This window comes from Leucoraja erinacea, chromosome 7 (genome assembly GCF_028641065.1).
Source record: "Leucoraja erinacea ecotype New England chromosome 7, Leri_hhj_1, whole genome shotgun sequence".
Taxonomy (NCBI): Eukaryota; Metazoa; Chordata; class Chondrichthyes; order Rajiformes; family Rajidae; genus Leucoraja; species Leucoraja erinaceus.
Genome location: NC_073383.1, coordinates 50,315,650 through 50,331,543, shown reverse-complemented (window position 1 = coordinate 50,331,543; position 15,894 = coordinate 50,315,650). Strand labels below are relative to the sequence as shown.

The 15,894-nt window shown below is 42.2% G+C and overlaps 1 protein-coding gene across 1 annotated transcript in view; it reads right to left on the bottom strand.

Moving 5' to 3' along the window:
• The window catches only part of vps8 (VPS8 subunit of CORVET complex), a 434,442-nt gene that overhangs the window by 100,952 nt on the left and 317,596 nt on the right, over window positions 1-15,894 (bottom strand). Inside the window, exon 44 of the mRNA XM_055638558.1 lies at window positions 14,974-15,142. Within this exon, the coding sequence (XP_055494533.1) occupies window positions 14,974-15,142 (169 nt within the window). The remainder of the gene's footprint in view (window positions 1-14,973; window positions 15,143-15,894) is intronic.

Sequence of the window (15,894 nt, the reverse complement as noted above, 5' to 3'; positions counted from 1 at the left end):
TAAACCAAGGTTGATCCCTTGGCTTGATGGTGATGGCAGTGTGAGGGATATGCCAGTCCATGAGGTGGCAGATTGCGGGTGAGTACAATTTTGCTGCTGCTGATGGCCCACAGGCCGCTCAGTCCTGAGCTGCTAGAGTTGTTCGTAGTCTGCCCCATTTAGCATAACAACAGTGTTACAGACCACAATGGAGGGTTCTTTTGCTATGAAGATGAGATTTCATTAAAAAATTGTTTGGCCAAGTTTCATTTAGTTTTCTTTCATTTGCTGTAAATTATCATTTTATTTAATTAAGTGCCATAATGTTTTAAATCATCATAAAAAATATGTAATTCAAACGTAACTATTTTTTAACAGCTCTGACAATCTAGAAAAAGTCAGACCTACCTTGAAATCATGACTGTCAAAGGCTATCAGAATGGTGCAGGAGATCATGCTTCAGGCTGCACAATGGAGAGGTTCCCACAACTTACGTTGCATTAAGACACGGGTGTAAGGGCCTGTCCCACTATGGCGACATTATTTGCGATTTCAGCAGAGTCTGCGCTCGCCACAAGCTCACAGCATGGTCGACAGATGGTCGTAGGTGGTCACTGGTAAGTCTCCTTCATGGTCGAGAGGAGTCCCCGCATAGTGGTTACTACTCGCGGCATCAGTTTGGTCGCAGAGACATTTTCAACAAGCTGAAAAACTTTCTGCAAGTAAAAATTGGTCGGCATGGAGAAAATCGATACTTTTGAACTCGTAGTGCAGTGGTAGTGGGGTCGCCATGTCGTTGTAGGTAGTCGAGGTAGCCGTAGGTAATCTCCTTTGCTGACTGGACATTTTAATTGGCTCATTGGGGAATAAAAGCGTAAGCATGTTTTCAGAACCAAGGAAAACTGTCCGGTAATGTTAAATGCCCGCTAAACTTCACAGCTGTGTATCTCTGGCTTCTTAAAAGTTGCCTGGCTTCTTAAAAGTGTCTCCTCTCCTTCTCCTCCACTGTACCAGCCTTCCTGTTCATCACGGGTATCACCTTGAGTTTGCACTGTGTGAATTTCAGGCAGCGCTCTCCCGCTTTGGGGGGTGGGGGGGGGAGCGCTGTCTGAAATTCACACAGTGCAAAGTCAAGGTGATACCCGTGATGAACAGGAAGGTTAAAGAAGGCTGGCACAGTGTTCGGTAAGTCCTTTAAAAGAGCAGGGAGGTGTGTGTGTGTGTGTGTGTGTGTGTGTGTGTGTGTGCGGCGGCGCGACTCACCCGTTGCAGTGGCCCCTACAGCCTGTCTGTCTTTTTTTTATTTTTTGTCTAGTTAAATGTAGTGTTGGTGTTTTTTTAATACTGGTTTTAAATGTGTATATGTGGGGGGCGGGGGGTGGAAGGGGGAAATTGTTTACAATCTCTTCCCTGTTCGGGAGACCTGACCTTTTCCCTGTCGGGTCTCCATTGTCGCTGGGGCCTAGCACCGTGGAGCGGCCTCCAACCTGAACGACCCGGGGGCTCGGGAGACTGCGGAGCTGCGGACTACTCATCATCGTGGGGCTGGCCGGCCTCTGAGCGTGGGGAGCGGTGGTAACTCGCTGCTGCGACTCGACTCCTGGGGCTCGGAGGCTCCAGCAACGCAGCCGCAGGTCCGGTGGACTGGGACATCGGGAGCTCGCGGGTCCGGGTGGAGAGACTTCTCCAACCCGTGTCGCGGGGTTGGAACGACCCGTAGCAGGGCCGTACATCGCCCGGCGCGGCTTCATGGCCGTGGGACATTCCAGCGCCCGCCGGGGGCTCCAACATTGTGACTTTTAGACCGGGAGCGGGGCTGTAAATCGCCCGGCACGGCCTAAAATGGCCGTGGGACTTATCATCGCCCGCCTGGGGCTTGAACATCGGGAGAGAAATGGAGAACAGGGGAGAGAAAAGACTTTGCCTTCCATCACAGTGGGTTCACTGTGATGGATGTTTGTGTGAATTAAATTGTGTGTATGTCTGTAGGAAATTGTCTTTGTTTGTATGGCTGTGGAAACGGAATTTCGTTTGAGCCTCCCAGAGGCTCAAATGACAATAAATGGCATTGTGTGTGTGTGTGTGTGTGTGTGTGTGTGTGTGTGTATATGAGTGAATGTGTGTGTGAGTGTGTGTGTGAATGAGTATGTGTGTGAATGAGTATGTGTGTGAATGTGTGTGTGTGAATGTGTGTGCGTGTGTGTGTGTGAGTGAGTGTGTGTGTGTGTGTGTGTGTGTGTGTGTGTGTGTGTGTGTGTGTGTGTGTGTGTGTGTGTGTGTGTGTGTGTGTGTGTGTGTGTGTGTGTGTGTGTGTGTGTGTGTGCGCACAGAGCGCGGACGGTCGATCCAGCTCGCGGTTTTTCAAGCGAGTGCCCCCGAGCTTGAAGGTCGCAGACAGTTTGCTGATAATTTGCGTAAGTGGGCCAGGCCCTTTAATTTTTTGCCTTGCCTACATGTGCACAGATATAAAGCTTACTTCATCATTGTCATGCTTGCTGCTTTACAAATACAATCATGGTTTTGCTAATTGTATTGTGTTCTCTTTGGAGAGAGATCAAAGAATCAAAGAGATTCCAACAGTAATCTTTAATTCAGAAGCTCAGCAACAGTCCTAAACATTTTATAGTATCCCTTAAAAAACCTAAATGAATGGAGACAGTAATTTTCAAAGATTTCTGATCCAGTTAATTGTAGAATAGTGCTTGCAGTTTCTTGCCTTAAGATAAAAGGAAAACGGTAGTGCAGTCCTGTAAAGTTGTGCAACTTAACAACTCCAAAGTGCCAGATTATATTTATCATATCTGAAGGTGCTGCTTTTATATTTCATCAGTATAAATTAGAAATAAGTAGTGAGGTTAGCTTTAATTTTTAACCTTTAGTGCAACAAGCCTCCCAACTTTACCAAATTTACAATAACTGGGATGTATGTACAAATTGTGAACTGGATATTTCTTTATTATCTGTACCATGTGCAGTCTTAGATACTTTCATGATCTATGGATTAGGTTGATATACTGTACTGATAATTAACTTACTGGACGCATGCTTTTATCCCTGTCCCACAGTACGTGTTCATTCCAAGAGCTCTCCCGAGTTTAAAAAAAATCAAACTCGTGGTAGGCACGGAGAATGAACGTAGCGGGTACGTCGGAGCTCGGGGACGTCTCTTAGCGGCTCGTAACACTAATGGCAGGTAAGCACGGGAAGACTCGTGAAGATTTTTCAACATGTTGAGAAAAATCTCCACGAGAGCCCCGAGTACCGACGAGTGGCCATTACCGTAAATCTCCAAGTTCGAATCAGGGCAAACTCGGGATAACTCTTGGAATGAACTCGTACCGTGGGACAGGGCTTTATCTCTGCCAACCTTCCTCAGGTAGCCAAGTCCAGCCCCAAGCATTGCTTTTCTAACTTTGTTTTTCCCTCTATTTTATATTTTTACATCTGATCAGTCAAGTATTTCTGATATTTCCTGTTCATATTATCATTTTAGAGTGTTTCCATTTTTCAAATTAGCCCATTAAATATTTAAAAATAATATGCACCACTCCCATTTTATCAAACTTTCTGCAAAAATAGAATCCATCCTATTTGGAATCTTCATGCGTTTCACACTTTTTTCAAAGTAAGGCGTGAAGAAAACTATTAACCAACATTTATATCTAATACCAAGCCATTTACTGATATGCACGTCTAATCTCAACTGGACGACTCAAGCCCTGGAGTTGGTTTGAGCATTTTTCATACAAGGTTGCGTATGAAGCACAACTGATTTGTTTCTATAATCATCTATAACAACACCATTACAACAGTCTCTAAGCATTGTTAACAAAGGTCATTTCACATCAATGCCACACTACAATTTATTGAAATCATTGGGAGTTATAAAAAGAAAACAGATTGAACACAGAATGAAAGGTTCCAATTTAATCTATGATATCAACAGGATCCATAAACCATTCCTTCAGCTGTAACCTTTTGCGTTATGATGTCATTACAAGCTCTCAGTTAAATTAACTCTATTTTATTACTCATTGCTAACTACTCACATAGACAACATTTGGATAGAGAATATTTACTCTGGAGTTTGACCTATTACTTGGCATTTGATTATTTCTTGCCATAATTTCTTCTATGCACTATGTGAAGGAAAATCAAACGCATTTAAGGTTTACTTTCCCAACATCTCTCGCAAAATAAAAAAAAATCCTATCATGCATCTTCCAGAGAGATACATCTGTCTATCGAGCAACTAGATGTGAGTGAATGTTTTCCTTAAATCATTACTAATCACATTTTCAAATATCATAGAAGTGCATGTGACATTCACACCATTACTGAAGTGAACTATTTGTCATTTACAAAATGCTAAATTATAATTTGTAATTTATCTTCTGTGGCATTGTTCATGCAACATTGAATATTACAAAATTTCATAACACTGGAAGTATCATGTGAGGTAACACACAATGCATTATTCTGCAGGATCCATGGAACTGGGTCTTCAACTGATAAAGAACATGCTGACAGCAGAAAATTTACCTATTTTGAGCTCAGTAAAGATTTCACAATGCTGAGGAAGCAACTCTAATAAAAGCAATTCTAATTCACAGCCTCATTTCTGTAGCTTTTTGCCACTACTTCACGAGCAATTATGGTAAGTTGTCAAGGAAGCTGGAAGCACTGGCTGTTAAGCACAAATATTCAAAAGGTATTGTCTTTGTAGATGGGTTCAGAATCTGTGAAGAAGCTTGTGTGGGATGAAGCTTTTATCAGATTTCCAATGTGGGAACGTACTCCTGCAATTGTTAGCTCTTTAACTCTATACAGAGTAAAATATTTTTATATCCAAACCTTCTTTAGAGAAGACTAGTCCTTTTCTCCTCTTGATTAAGGATAGAATTAGAGCAAGTTACCTAATTACTACTCTTTTCAATAGATTTCCATTTATTAAGGTAATTTTATGGTGATTTCATCCTTTCTTTCAAACCGTCTGACATGCATTTGAATATCCAACTATTATTATTTGTGATGATTTCAGCAATTTTATATTTAATCTTTCAATTAATTAACATTGAACTCTGCTTTTGACTATTGCGCCAGTCAAATTTGTTAATTGATCGGCAGATTTTGGCTTAAGTTCAACTACCCTCTGTGGCAGAGAGTTCCAGAGATTCACGACTAAACCTACAAGTAAAAAAAGTATCGATTTTTTCCAATCAGTCTGGTGAACCGTCTCTGCAAAATGGCAATAATGTTGTACGCAATACTCCAGGTGTTTGCATTAGAACCTCTCTGCTCCTATAATTTGCTTCTGGATTGAAGTGGCAAGATAAATGGAATCATGATGCTTATCACTGAATATCCCCTAGTTTGTGATAGCATAAAGGTAACATGAAGGTTTATATATTTTGTGTTCGTTTTCTAGAAATTACTTTAATTTAATTTATCTTTAATGCTTTACTCAATGCCGGCAGCAAGACATCAAAAATGGCTGCACACTGCATACAGACAGGATAACCTATATACAAAACATCTCCCTTTGTCCTGTGCAGCGCCACCTGCTGCACGGGAGAAGCAACAGGACCTCCCACCCCACACAGTCCACCAAACATCACAATATACTTCACATAATTCAGGTAGAGATATAACGTGATTTTTATATTTATATCTACACACACCAATGGAAACAAAAATCATGTGAAATGATGACAGACTTCTCTCTCTCAGGTCACTCTCAGAAAGCCACAAAGCATTTGTACAGCCAAAAAATATTTCCTCCCCCATGTGTAGCTAATTGAACATTATGAGAATTGTTATAATCAAATTGCACACACCAATCTTTCATAAGCAGCAATGCCATCGTGAGCAGACAATTGATAAAAATAGTTGCAGCATTTTATGTGTTGTCATTTAAAGATATAAGGGAACATGTAGAGGAACGGATACAGGCCATGATTTTAAGGGGATTGAAGGAGCAGGCAGTATTTCAACCTCTGGTCTCAGAACTTGGATCGCCGTTTGGAGCGCCAGAACGTTGAGCCTGCTGTTCCAACATCGCGGGGCTGTGGTACGCGGAGCTCCCAGCGCGGGTGGATCTCCCAGCGCGGGCGGCACTGGCCGACATCGCGGAGTCCTGGGGCCCTTTGCCGACAGTCGCCAGCGTTGAATCTCCGCCCGGCGTGGCCTGGGGACGTCGGGAGCTGCGGACTCCGGTGGAAAGTGGCCGATTTGGAGGTCCAAGACGCTGAGGTTGGCCTCCCGTTCCGACATCAGAGTGCCAACATCCCGCCGAGCGGGCCTGAGCGGCAGGCTGCCCATAGTGGCGACTGCAGAGGGCTCCGGAGGCCCCGACCACGGGTGAACATCAGAGGAAGATGACTGACTGGTACCTTCCCTCACAGTGGGAAACTTTTGATTCTGCTGTGTGGGGATGTCTTATGTTGAACTCTATCGTGTGCTGTGTTCTTTATTTTATTGTATGGCTGTATGGTGATCACATTTCACTGTGCCAACTGGCACATGACAAATAAATGTACCTTGTAGTGCATAGTTTTAAGATGAAAAGGGATTTTTTTAACGGAGATGTGTGGGACATTCTTTTTTTTTCACAGAGAGTAGTGGGCGCCTTGAACCTGCTGCCAGGGGTGGTGGTGAAAGCAAATATGATTGTGGTATTTGAGAGGTTTTTAGATAAGCACATGGATATATGGGGATTGGCAGGATATGGATCATATGCTGGCTGAGGAGATTAACTTTCCTTGGCATAGTGTTCGGCACAGACATTGTGGGCCAACAGGCCTCTTCTGGTGCTGTACCATTCAATGTTCTTTTCAGCTGACTGAAAACAATGAGTTCTGGCAGAGCAGCACTTTTAGACCTTCAGCCCAGAGACATTAGGTTAGATGAACTAGGTACCAATGTCTGCCTATGGGAGTGTGTAGGGGGTCACCTGAAATGAACGGAATTGGGAGTCTGCTGGGTACCACCCACTGCGTGTTGACCTGGCGGACCCCCCAAGGGACCAAAAAAATGGGTGCTAAATAGATGAGTGAGGGACCACTTAAATCCACTACCATGGTGTGCTCACTGCCACGCCTATATCAACAACACAAACGGCAGACATTTTTCCTGCTGGAAAAGGCCCACCAGAACCCGCACAAAGGACCTAAAAAATGGGCTAGCATATAGATGCGCAAGGTACCACTCAAAAATAATGCCAAATTAACAAGTTAAGGTCATAGAGTACAAACTGGATTACGCCAGGGAAATAGTCCGCTGCACTACAGGTACCAGACACCCCCAAAAAATGCTGTACAACTAGGCTAGCCTAGATATTTTATGGGTACAAGTTCAAACCAAGTTTAAATGATCTACCACAGCTTGAGGAATATAAATTGACCTATGACAGAACAATTATCTGTTGCATTGGGCCTATCAAACCCCCTAAATGGGCCCTTGGGCCAATCTTGGCTAACCTAGATATTAAAGGTACCAGCTAAAATCAGGTTTAGATGATCAATCATAGCCTAAGAAATGCAAAATGACCACAACCTTCAGCTAGTGAATACAAAGTGATTCATGTCATAAAATTAACCACTTTATCGACCATTTCCAAGAGAAAAGAGGGACAAGAGGTTAATTGTAGGTATACACTGTTGGAGTGTCCTATTTGGCTTTCTATATATTTGGCCATTTGGCTGAATGCGGTGACAAGTTCTCCTTAGTTGCAGCCAAACAATATATCAACATTGGATTGGATGGAAGTTTTTGCAGTAAAGAATCACGGTTTACGGCTGTTTGAGGTAAGTTATTTTACTTTGCCACAGAATTACAGTTTGCTATTATAATGCAGGGATATCACGCATGATTCAGTTATAGAGTTCAGTTGATAATTTATGTTAAAACCAATGCCATTGGACAATGCCACGCCCAGAGCACATGGCCTGCAGAGAGGTACAATGACTGATACGTGGTTCGGATCAAGTATCAGCAAGTGCATGTAAAAGCCCTGTGGAATTTGTGCAATAAACTATGCTATATAGGCCTAAGTACAATTTAAGCTGGAATAATATGTTATTTGATGGTGATTTATCTTAAATAGGGATGGACTTTAATTTGATAAGCTTACAGTCATCTCCCGTCTTTAAGAAAAACTATGGAAAGTCGTATCAGTATATGGACATAATTGCAATATCAGTAGTGATGCAGTGAGTGTATGCTTAAAATATTAAACTCAATAATGTTGTTTATTGTCAGGCTCAATTTGTGCCATTATAGGATGTTTTATCTGTGGCATGGTCAGCAAATAGTTTGAAGATAATTGGTCTGTATTTTAGATTCATTACATTCAGTCTCGTGTTTAAAATTGTAAGTATGAATTTTGGAACATTCGCAATATTTACTTAATATAACAGATAAAGAAGATAATTGCTACAATAATGTTATTTTTTTAGCGATTCATAAACTGATGATTTGTTATTTATGTTTGTTAGGTTTACCACCCTGAACCAAACTAATAAAAAAATACTTAGATGACCTAGGTTTTTTAAATTGTCTACATTCAAATGGAGGAACAAGCTTTGAAGGAGAGTATTTATAGTCCACATTGTTCTTCCATTAAAAGCTCTTTAGTACAATTCAGGCTAATTTTATCCTGGGCAAATTACCAAACCTGGCTAGTACAAGTAATAAGACAATGTACATGGAGGGTCCTGTAAACTGTAGTGATGATTTACCATTCCATTATGCTACCGGGAAATCATAGCATGCAATGAGCTAGAAATAAATGCAAAAATTAGCATTTTGGGGCATATTTGTGATTTTTCTTAACATTTCGATGTGCAACCCCATTAAATTTTCCACATGGTTGTGAAGATCATATCATCTATATTAAAACATATATAAAACTAAGAAACAGTTATCACGCTAATTGTTTTCTCATTGCAAAAAATGTCCCAGCTGTTCACTTTTTGCCAATTTTGCTAATGACAACTTCAGACTGCTTTTGGTGCATACTGTTTGTTTTGAAATGGCAATAGCTAAGAACTGAGTAACGGTAGACCCAGTTTTCTTTTCAGAATTATTTTCTGGTAAACATATTGAAGTACAGAATATGTTACACAATTGGAGTTAATATCTTTCGAATTTAAAGGTTTAATGTAACTATGTAACATAACAAAATAAATTTTCCTTAGGGGTAGGGTTAACATTTGAGTCTGTTATTCTTTAATGAATCATTCCTTACATAGGTACATTAATAATAAATTACATTAATAATAATGCATTAAAAATACATTGGGCCATTTACAAATGAGCTTGGGACCAAAATGTCAATTTTGGACCACATGTTTGCCATCGGGCTAAATGTTTGCTTTAAATGATCAATCACACCTTGGGGAATACAAAATGACTGATGCCAGAGCAATTATCTGCTGCCTTGTGCCTATCAGACCCCCCCCCTCCTCAACTCCCCCCAGTTGGGCAATTAAGGGACTATATGGGGAGTCTGGTAGGACCAAGGCCATGGATTATTATTCTGGCATGGGTGATTTTGTATTTCCTAGGCTGTGATTGATCATCTAAACCTGGGTTTAGCTGGTACCTTTAATATCTAGGCTAGCATAGATGGGCCCAAGGGTCCATTTAGGGGGTCTGGTAGACCCAAGGCGGCGAATAATTGTTTTGTCATAGGTCATTTTATATCCCCCAAGGTGTGATAGATCATTTAAACTTGGTTTTAGCTGGTACCCACAATATCTAGGCCAGCCTAGTTGGACAGCAGGGTCTAGGGTGTCCATTTTCAGGGTGTCTGGTACCTGTAGTGCAGCGGACTATTTGTCTTGCGTAACCCAGTTTGTACTCTATGAACTCAACTTGTTCATTTGGCATTATTTTTGAGTGGTACCTTGCTCGTCTATATGCTAGCCCATTTTTTAGGCCCTTTGTGGGGGGTCTGGCGGGCCTTTTGCAGCGGGAAAAATGTCTGCCGTTTGTGTTGTTGATATAGGTGTGGCAGTGAGCACACCATGGTAGTGGATTTAAGTGGTACCTCACTCATCTATTTAGCACCAATTTTATGGCCCCTTTGGGAGGGGAGGGGGTCTGGTCTACACGCAGCGGGTGGTACCCGGCAGACTCCCAATTCTGTTCATTTCATGTGACTCCCTACACACTCCCATAGTCAGACATTGGTACCTAGTTCGTCTAACCTAATGTCTCTGGGCTGAAGGTCTATTTGTAGGACAAGATGAGGACCGGTGTTGGAAATGGGTTTGTCTTTCGTGAACAGGGGTCAAATAGTCTGCAGATGTTTCCAGCTTGGGCTGAAGGTCAGCTTGAAAAATACAGACGATTGTTTTACATAAGTAATCCATTATTTTGCTAAAGAAAAATGCTGTCCAATTATACTAATGTTATTTTGCAGTGGAGTTACTCCAGCTTTTTATGACTAACATCATGTGGTTCAGTGAAAGTAGGTTCAAGTAGGAACCTGGATTATACAGAATAAACATTTTTTAAACACCTGACTGAACAACATCCTAAACGTAGTTGCATACATTTTGTCAGTAGCAAAGTAAGAGTTTTGGAATGGACAGCCTAATATTATCTGGTATGTTTAATGAATACCTAATGGTAGGTGCAGAGGAGATTCCCAGGATGTTGCATGAAATGGAGCATTTCAATTGTAAGGAGAGGCTGAATAGGTTAGATTTATTTTCCCCGGAGCAGAGAAGGCTCTGATAAAGGGATACAAAATTATAATGGAAATTAGATAGGGTAAATTGTATTCATCTTTTTTTTATGGATAGGAGTAACTTAAACAAGAGGCACCAGTACAAGTTAAGAGGGAGTTAGTTTAGGGGCATCTGAGGAGGATTTTTAAAACTTGAATTGCAAAGGCATAGAAGGCTAAATGTGGTTAAATAGGCCTATTATAGATAGGTACAATGGTTAGCAAGGACATGGTGAGCCAAAAGGCCTATGTCCATGCTGTGCAACACTATAGCTTTGGATATTCTTCTGTTTTAATGCAGTATCCCTTGAATGGGTATTTTAAAAATAATGTACGGTTTGCATGACTGCTCCGATTTCCAGGTTTAGTTGTGTATTTGTGGACGTCACACACTAAAAACAATGAGTCATGATAGCCTCAAAGCTATTCCAAGCACTAAATTCAAGTCAATAATCGGAGAAATAATGATTTGTTTCTATCTTTGATAGGAATCAATTTAGATCTAACTACGTTAAAGCACAGATACTTAATAATTAGAGACAAGAAAATCCTTGGTTTACGTCTCAGTAATGGTGAGAACAGCTGCTCTGTGTATCACCACCTAACATGAAGAAAACTACCAATTTGTCTGGAGTGACTGTCAATATAGATGACAGGACATGGCAAGGTGACTGTCTTTGTTTCAGGTTCTGTTATTTCACAGCAAATATTCTCAGTTATTCACCTGGAAAACGACAACATGCTCTTTCTGACAAAACTAGTTTCTTGGTAATGTGTGATATTATACAAGCTATCGGGGGGCGCCGTCAACGATGGCAGCCTCGCCAACAGTCTGTCTGTCTTTTCGTCTTTTTTGTTATTTTTAGTGTGGGGGGAAACTGTTTTTCAATCTCTTACCTTGCTGGAGATGCAATTGTTTTCCGGATCGTATCTCCAGTTGCTCTGCGGCCTAATATCATGGAGCTGGCGGCCTTGCTCGAGATTGACTTTGAGCCTCACCGCGGGTGTTTGTGTGTTTTGTTACTTTTTATTGGTATGACTGTATGGCTAATCAAATTCCTCATATGGTGCAAAAGTAATAAAGTAGGATTATGATCTCCTTGAAAGGTTGCACCCAAGAACAAAATCTTACAACGCGAAAGGAGCCTTAGGGAAATTGATTATTTTCAATAGATGTAGTTATTTCACACTACCAAGCTCTGACATTTATACAGAAACTATGGTTAAAACTCAATTCATCAGTACTAAATTTAGATGCTGAAAGACCATCCCATAAACCACTTCAAATCTTAATATCTTCAGTTCCCTTTTCCATTTATGTTTGGAACTGTTTTGAAGAGGCCCAACAAGTTCAGACACAAATAACGAAGCCAGATCCGGTGTTCACCTTTTCCAGCTCGGAGTGAATACTAGTGTTCTACATCTTAGCAGCTTAGTGCAAGAGAGATAAAAGCTAATCTGAACTTCAAAAAGATGGAGCAGTTAAAGATCAAAATTGGGAAATGATTAAAAAGAATGTATGCAAAAAATAATCACTATATTTTAACTTTACATTTTTTAACTTAAAAACTTCAATGAGGTGGAAAGGTGATATTGCTTGGAATGTCATCAAATAATTTGGCTGTAACTGTAGCTATATAAAACAGTCTTCAATAGTTCTCAGTTTTATGGATATACAGTATTCTATGCTTTAGACATTTTTGTACAATCAGTTATGGTGGTTTATGACACAAAATGCTGGAGTAACTCAGTGGGTCAGGCAGCATCTTTGGAGAACATGGATAGTTGATGCTTCGAGCCGGGTGCCTGGCCAGCCAAGTTAGTCCAGTACTTTGTGTCTTCTTTTGTAAAACAACATCTGTAGTTCCTTGGTACACAAAAATGCTGGAGAAACTCAGCGGGTGCAGCAGCATCTATGGAGCGAAGGAAATAGGCGACGTTTCGGGCCTAAAATCCTTCTTCAGACTGATGGGGGGTGGGGGGGGAGAAGGAAGGAAAAAAGGAGGAGGAGGAGCCCGAGGGCGGGGGGATGGGGGGAGACAGCTCGAGGGTTAAGGAAGGGGAGGGGACAGCAAGGGCTAGCAAAATTGGGAGAATTCAACGTTCATGCCATCCGGACGCAAGCAACCCAGGCGGATATGAGGTGCTGTTCCTCCAATTTCCGGTGTTGCTCACTCTGGCAATGGAGGAGACCCAGGACAGAGAGGTCGGATTGGGAATGGGAGGGGGAGTTGAAGTGCTGAGCCACCGGGAGTTCAGGTAGGTTATTGCGGACTGAGCGGAGGTGTTCAGCGAAACGATCGCCCAACCTCCGCTTAGTCTCCCCGATGTAAATCAGCTGACATCTAGAGCAGCGGATGCAGTAGATGAGGTTGGAGCAGATACAGGTGAATCTTTGTCGCACCTGGAATGACTGCTTGGGTCCTTGAATGGAGTCGAGGGGGGAGGTGAAGGGCCAGGAGTTCCATTTCTTGCGGTTGCAACGGAAAGTGCCCGGGGAGGGGATGGTACGGGGGGGAAGGGAAGAATTGACAAGGGAGTTGCGGAGGGAGCGGTCTTTGCGGAAGGCAGACATAGGGGGAGATGGGAAGATGTGGCGAGTGGTGGGGTCACGTTGGAGGTGGTGGAAATGGCGGAGGATTATGTGTTGTATTTGCCGGCTGGTGGGGTGAAAGGTGAGGACTAGGGGGACTCTGCCCTTGTTGCGAGTGCGGGAATGGGGAGAGAGAGCAGTGTTGCGGGGTGTGGATGAGACCCTGGTGCGAGCCTCATCTATGGTGGCGGTGGGGGAATCCCCGTTCCCTGAAGAACGAGGACATTTCCGATGCCCTGGTGTGGAACGTCTCATCCTGGGAACAGATGCGGCGTAGGCGGAGGAATTGGGAGTAGGGGATGGAGTCTTTACAGGGGGCAGGGTGGGAAGACGTGTAGTCCAGATAGCCATGTGAGTTAGTTGGTTTGTAGTGTATGTTGGTCAGAAGTCTGTCCCCTGTGATGGAGATGGTGAGGTTAAGGAATGGTAGGGAAGTGCCGGAAATGGTCCAGGTGTAATGGAGTGCCGGATGGAAGTTGGTGGTGAAGTGGATGAAGTCAGTCAGTTGTGTGTGGGTGCAGGAGGTGGCCCCAAAGCAGTCGTCAATGTAACGGAGGTAGAGGTCGGGGATGGGGCCCTGGTACGTATTGAACAAGGATTGTTCAACGTACTCGACAAAGAGGCAGGCGTAGCTGGGGCCCATGCGTGTGCCCATAGCTACGCCTTGTGTTTGGAGGAAATGGGTGGAGTCAAACGTAAAGTTGTTGAGATACCATCTCTAGTTCCTTGTTACAAGGGTAGTTTATGCTTCTACAGAGATCATAACATAAAGTCATGGAGTCTATCATATACCTAAGTAATGATACCCAATGTAAAATTCAGTTGGAGAATGCAATAACCATGAAATACAAAATATTTGGATGGTAAAGCACAACTGGATTTAGTATTATTTTCCCATGACTATACATTAAGTAAATCTGCATGTTGCCTATTTATTATGCGAGGGAATCAATGTGGGAGAGTCTAGAAAAAGAGGCCGTAGGTTTACAGTGAGAGAAAGCTTTAAAAGAGACCTAAAGGGCAATTGCGGAGGGTGGCGCACATATGGAACGAGATATCAGAAGAAGTTATAGAAGTGTGTACATTGGTGACATATAAAAGACAAGTAGACAGCTACATGGAGCGGAAAGGTGTCGAGAGATATGGGCCCAATGCAGGCAAATAAAACTCAGTTTTAGAACCTGGACAGCATGGAAGAGTTGGGCCGAAGGACCTTTTTCCGTGCTGTAAGACCCTGATTCTGAAACTAAATGCACCTTTATGAGAGACAGGGATAGGTAGCTTACTTATAGCTACCATCTTCACTATCTCTGCAGTAAACAACACAATTAAAATTCATCCAAAGACAAGGAATGATATTAAAAAATAAACACATTTTATACTCTAATTGCAGAACACCGTGATGACCAAAAAGATACTGCAATCCCAACTTCTCAATAATATCACATTGCAAGAACTTCTATTTTCCAACTATTTGTATCCAGACGTATATTCTGATTGCACAGGATAAACTGAAAAATCAGAGCAAATTTCACTCATTTTAAAGAAAAGGTTAAAACACCTGGGGAAAGATTCTGTTCAATGCCATGTAAACAACAGTACATCCTCTGAGGAACATTGGAATTATGACGATCAAGGGAACATCTTTTATTCTAAACCATCTTACCTGTGCCAAGGAAGTGCTACGACCCCTGGTGACATCTGATCCCAAATCTCGGCGTCTTCCTGCTTTATTACCAGAGTTGCATTTGTAGCAAGTCCATCTTGTCTGTCCTTCAATTTGAACCCCACAGTCTTTACTTTGGAGACAATGTGCGTGGTAGATGTGGCCACAACTGCAAGTGAAATTAACATAAATGAATATGGGTACTCACCACTTAATGGCAACCAAGTCAAGCAGAATTATTTATGAGGCACAATCCTCCACTTTTGGACACCTGTGTTCATAAAGAATGGTGTAGGAAGGAACTGCAGATGCTGGTTTAAACTGAATATCAACATAAAAAGCTGGAGAATTCAGCAGGACTGGCAGCATCTCTGGGGAGAAGGAATGGGTGACAAAAGTGCTGGAGAAACTCAGCGGGTGCAGCAGCATCTATGGAGCGAAGGAAATAGGCAACGTTTCGGGCCAAAACCCTTCTTCAGACTCTCCTCAAGGTCTCGACCCGAAACGTCACCCATTCCTTAGCTCCAGAGATGCTGCCTGTCCTGCTGAGTTACTCCAGCTTTTTGTGTCTATCTTCATAAAGAATGGAATGTGTGGGACTGCAAAGCCTCTTCCTGATCATGTGCTCCTGTGTCCTTTGATAACAAGGCTCTTTCTAGATCTACACATATATCTCATTTATTTTTACAAGTGTGTTTGTGGTAGGAAAAACTCTTGCCCAAGTAAGTGAGAGCATCATTTAAGATTCAAAGTTGCGATCTGGTTATACCAATTACTTTGTGTTGTGTGCTTGGGGTTGTGAGCTGAGTCATCAAACAAATCCAGCAAGTTCATTACAAAAGAAATGTTATATAATGAGATAAAGACAGCCACTTTTAATGAGCTATGTTTTGCAAACACTGATGAGATGAATAACTGGGT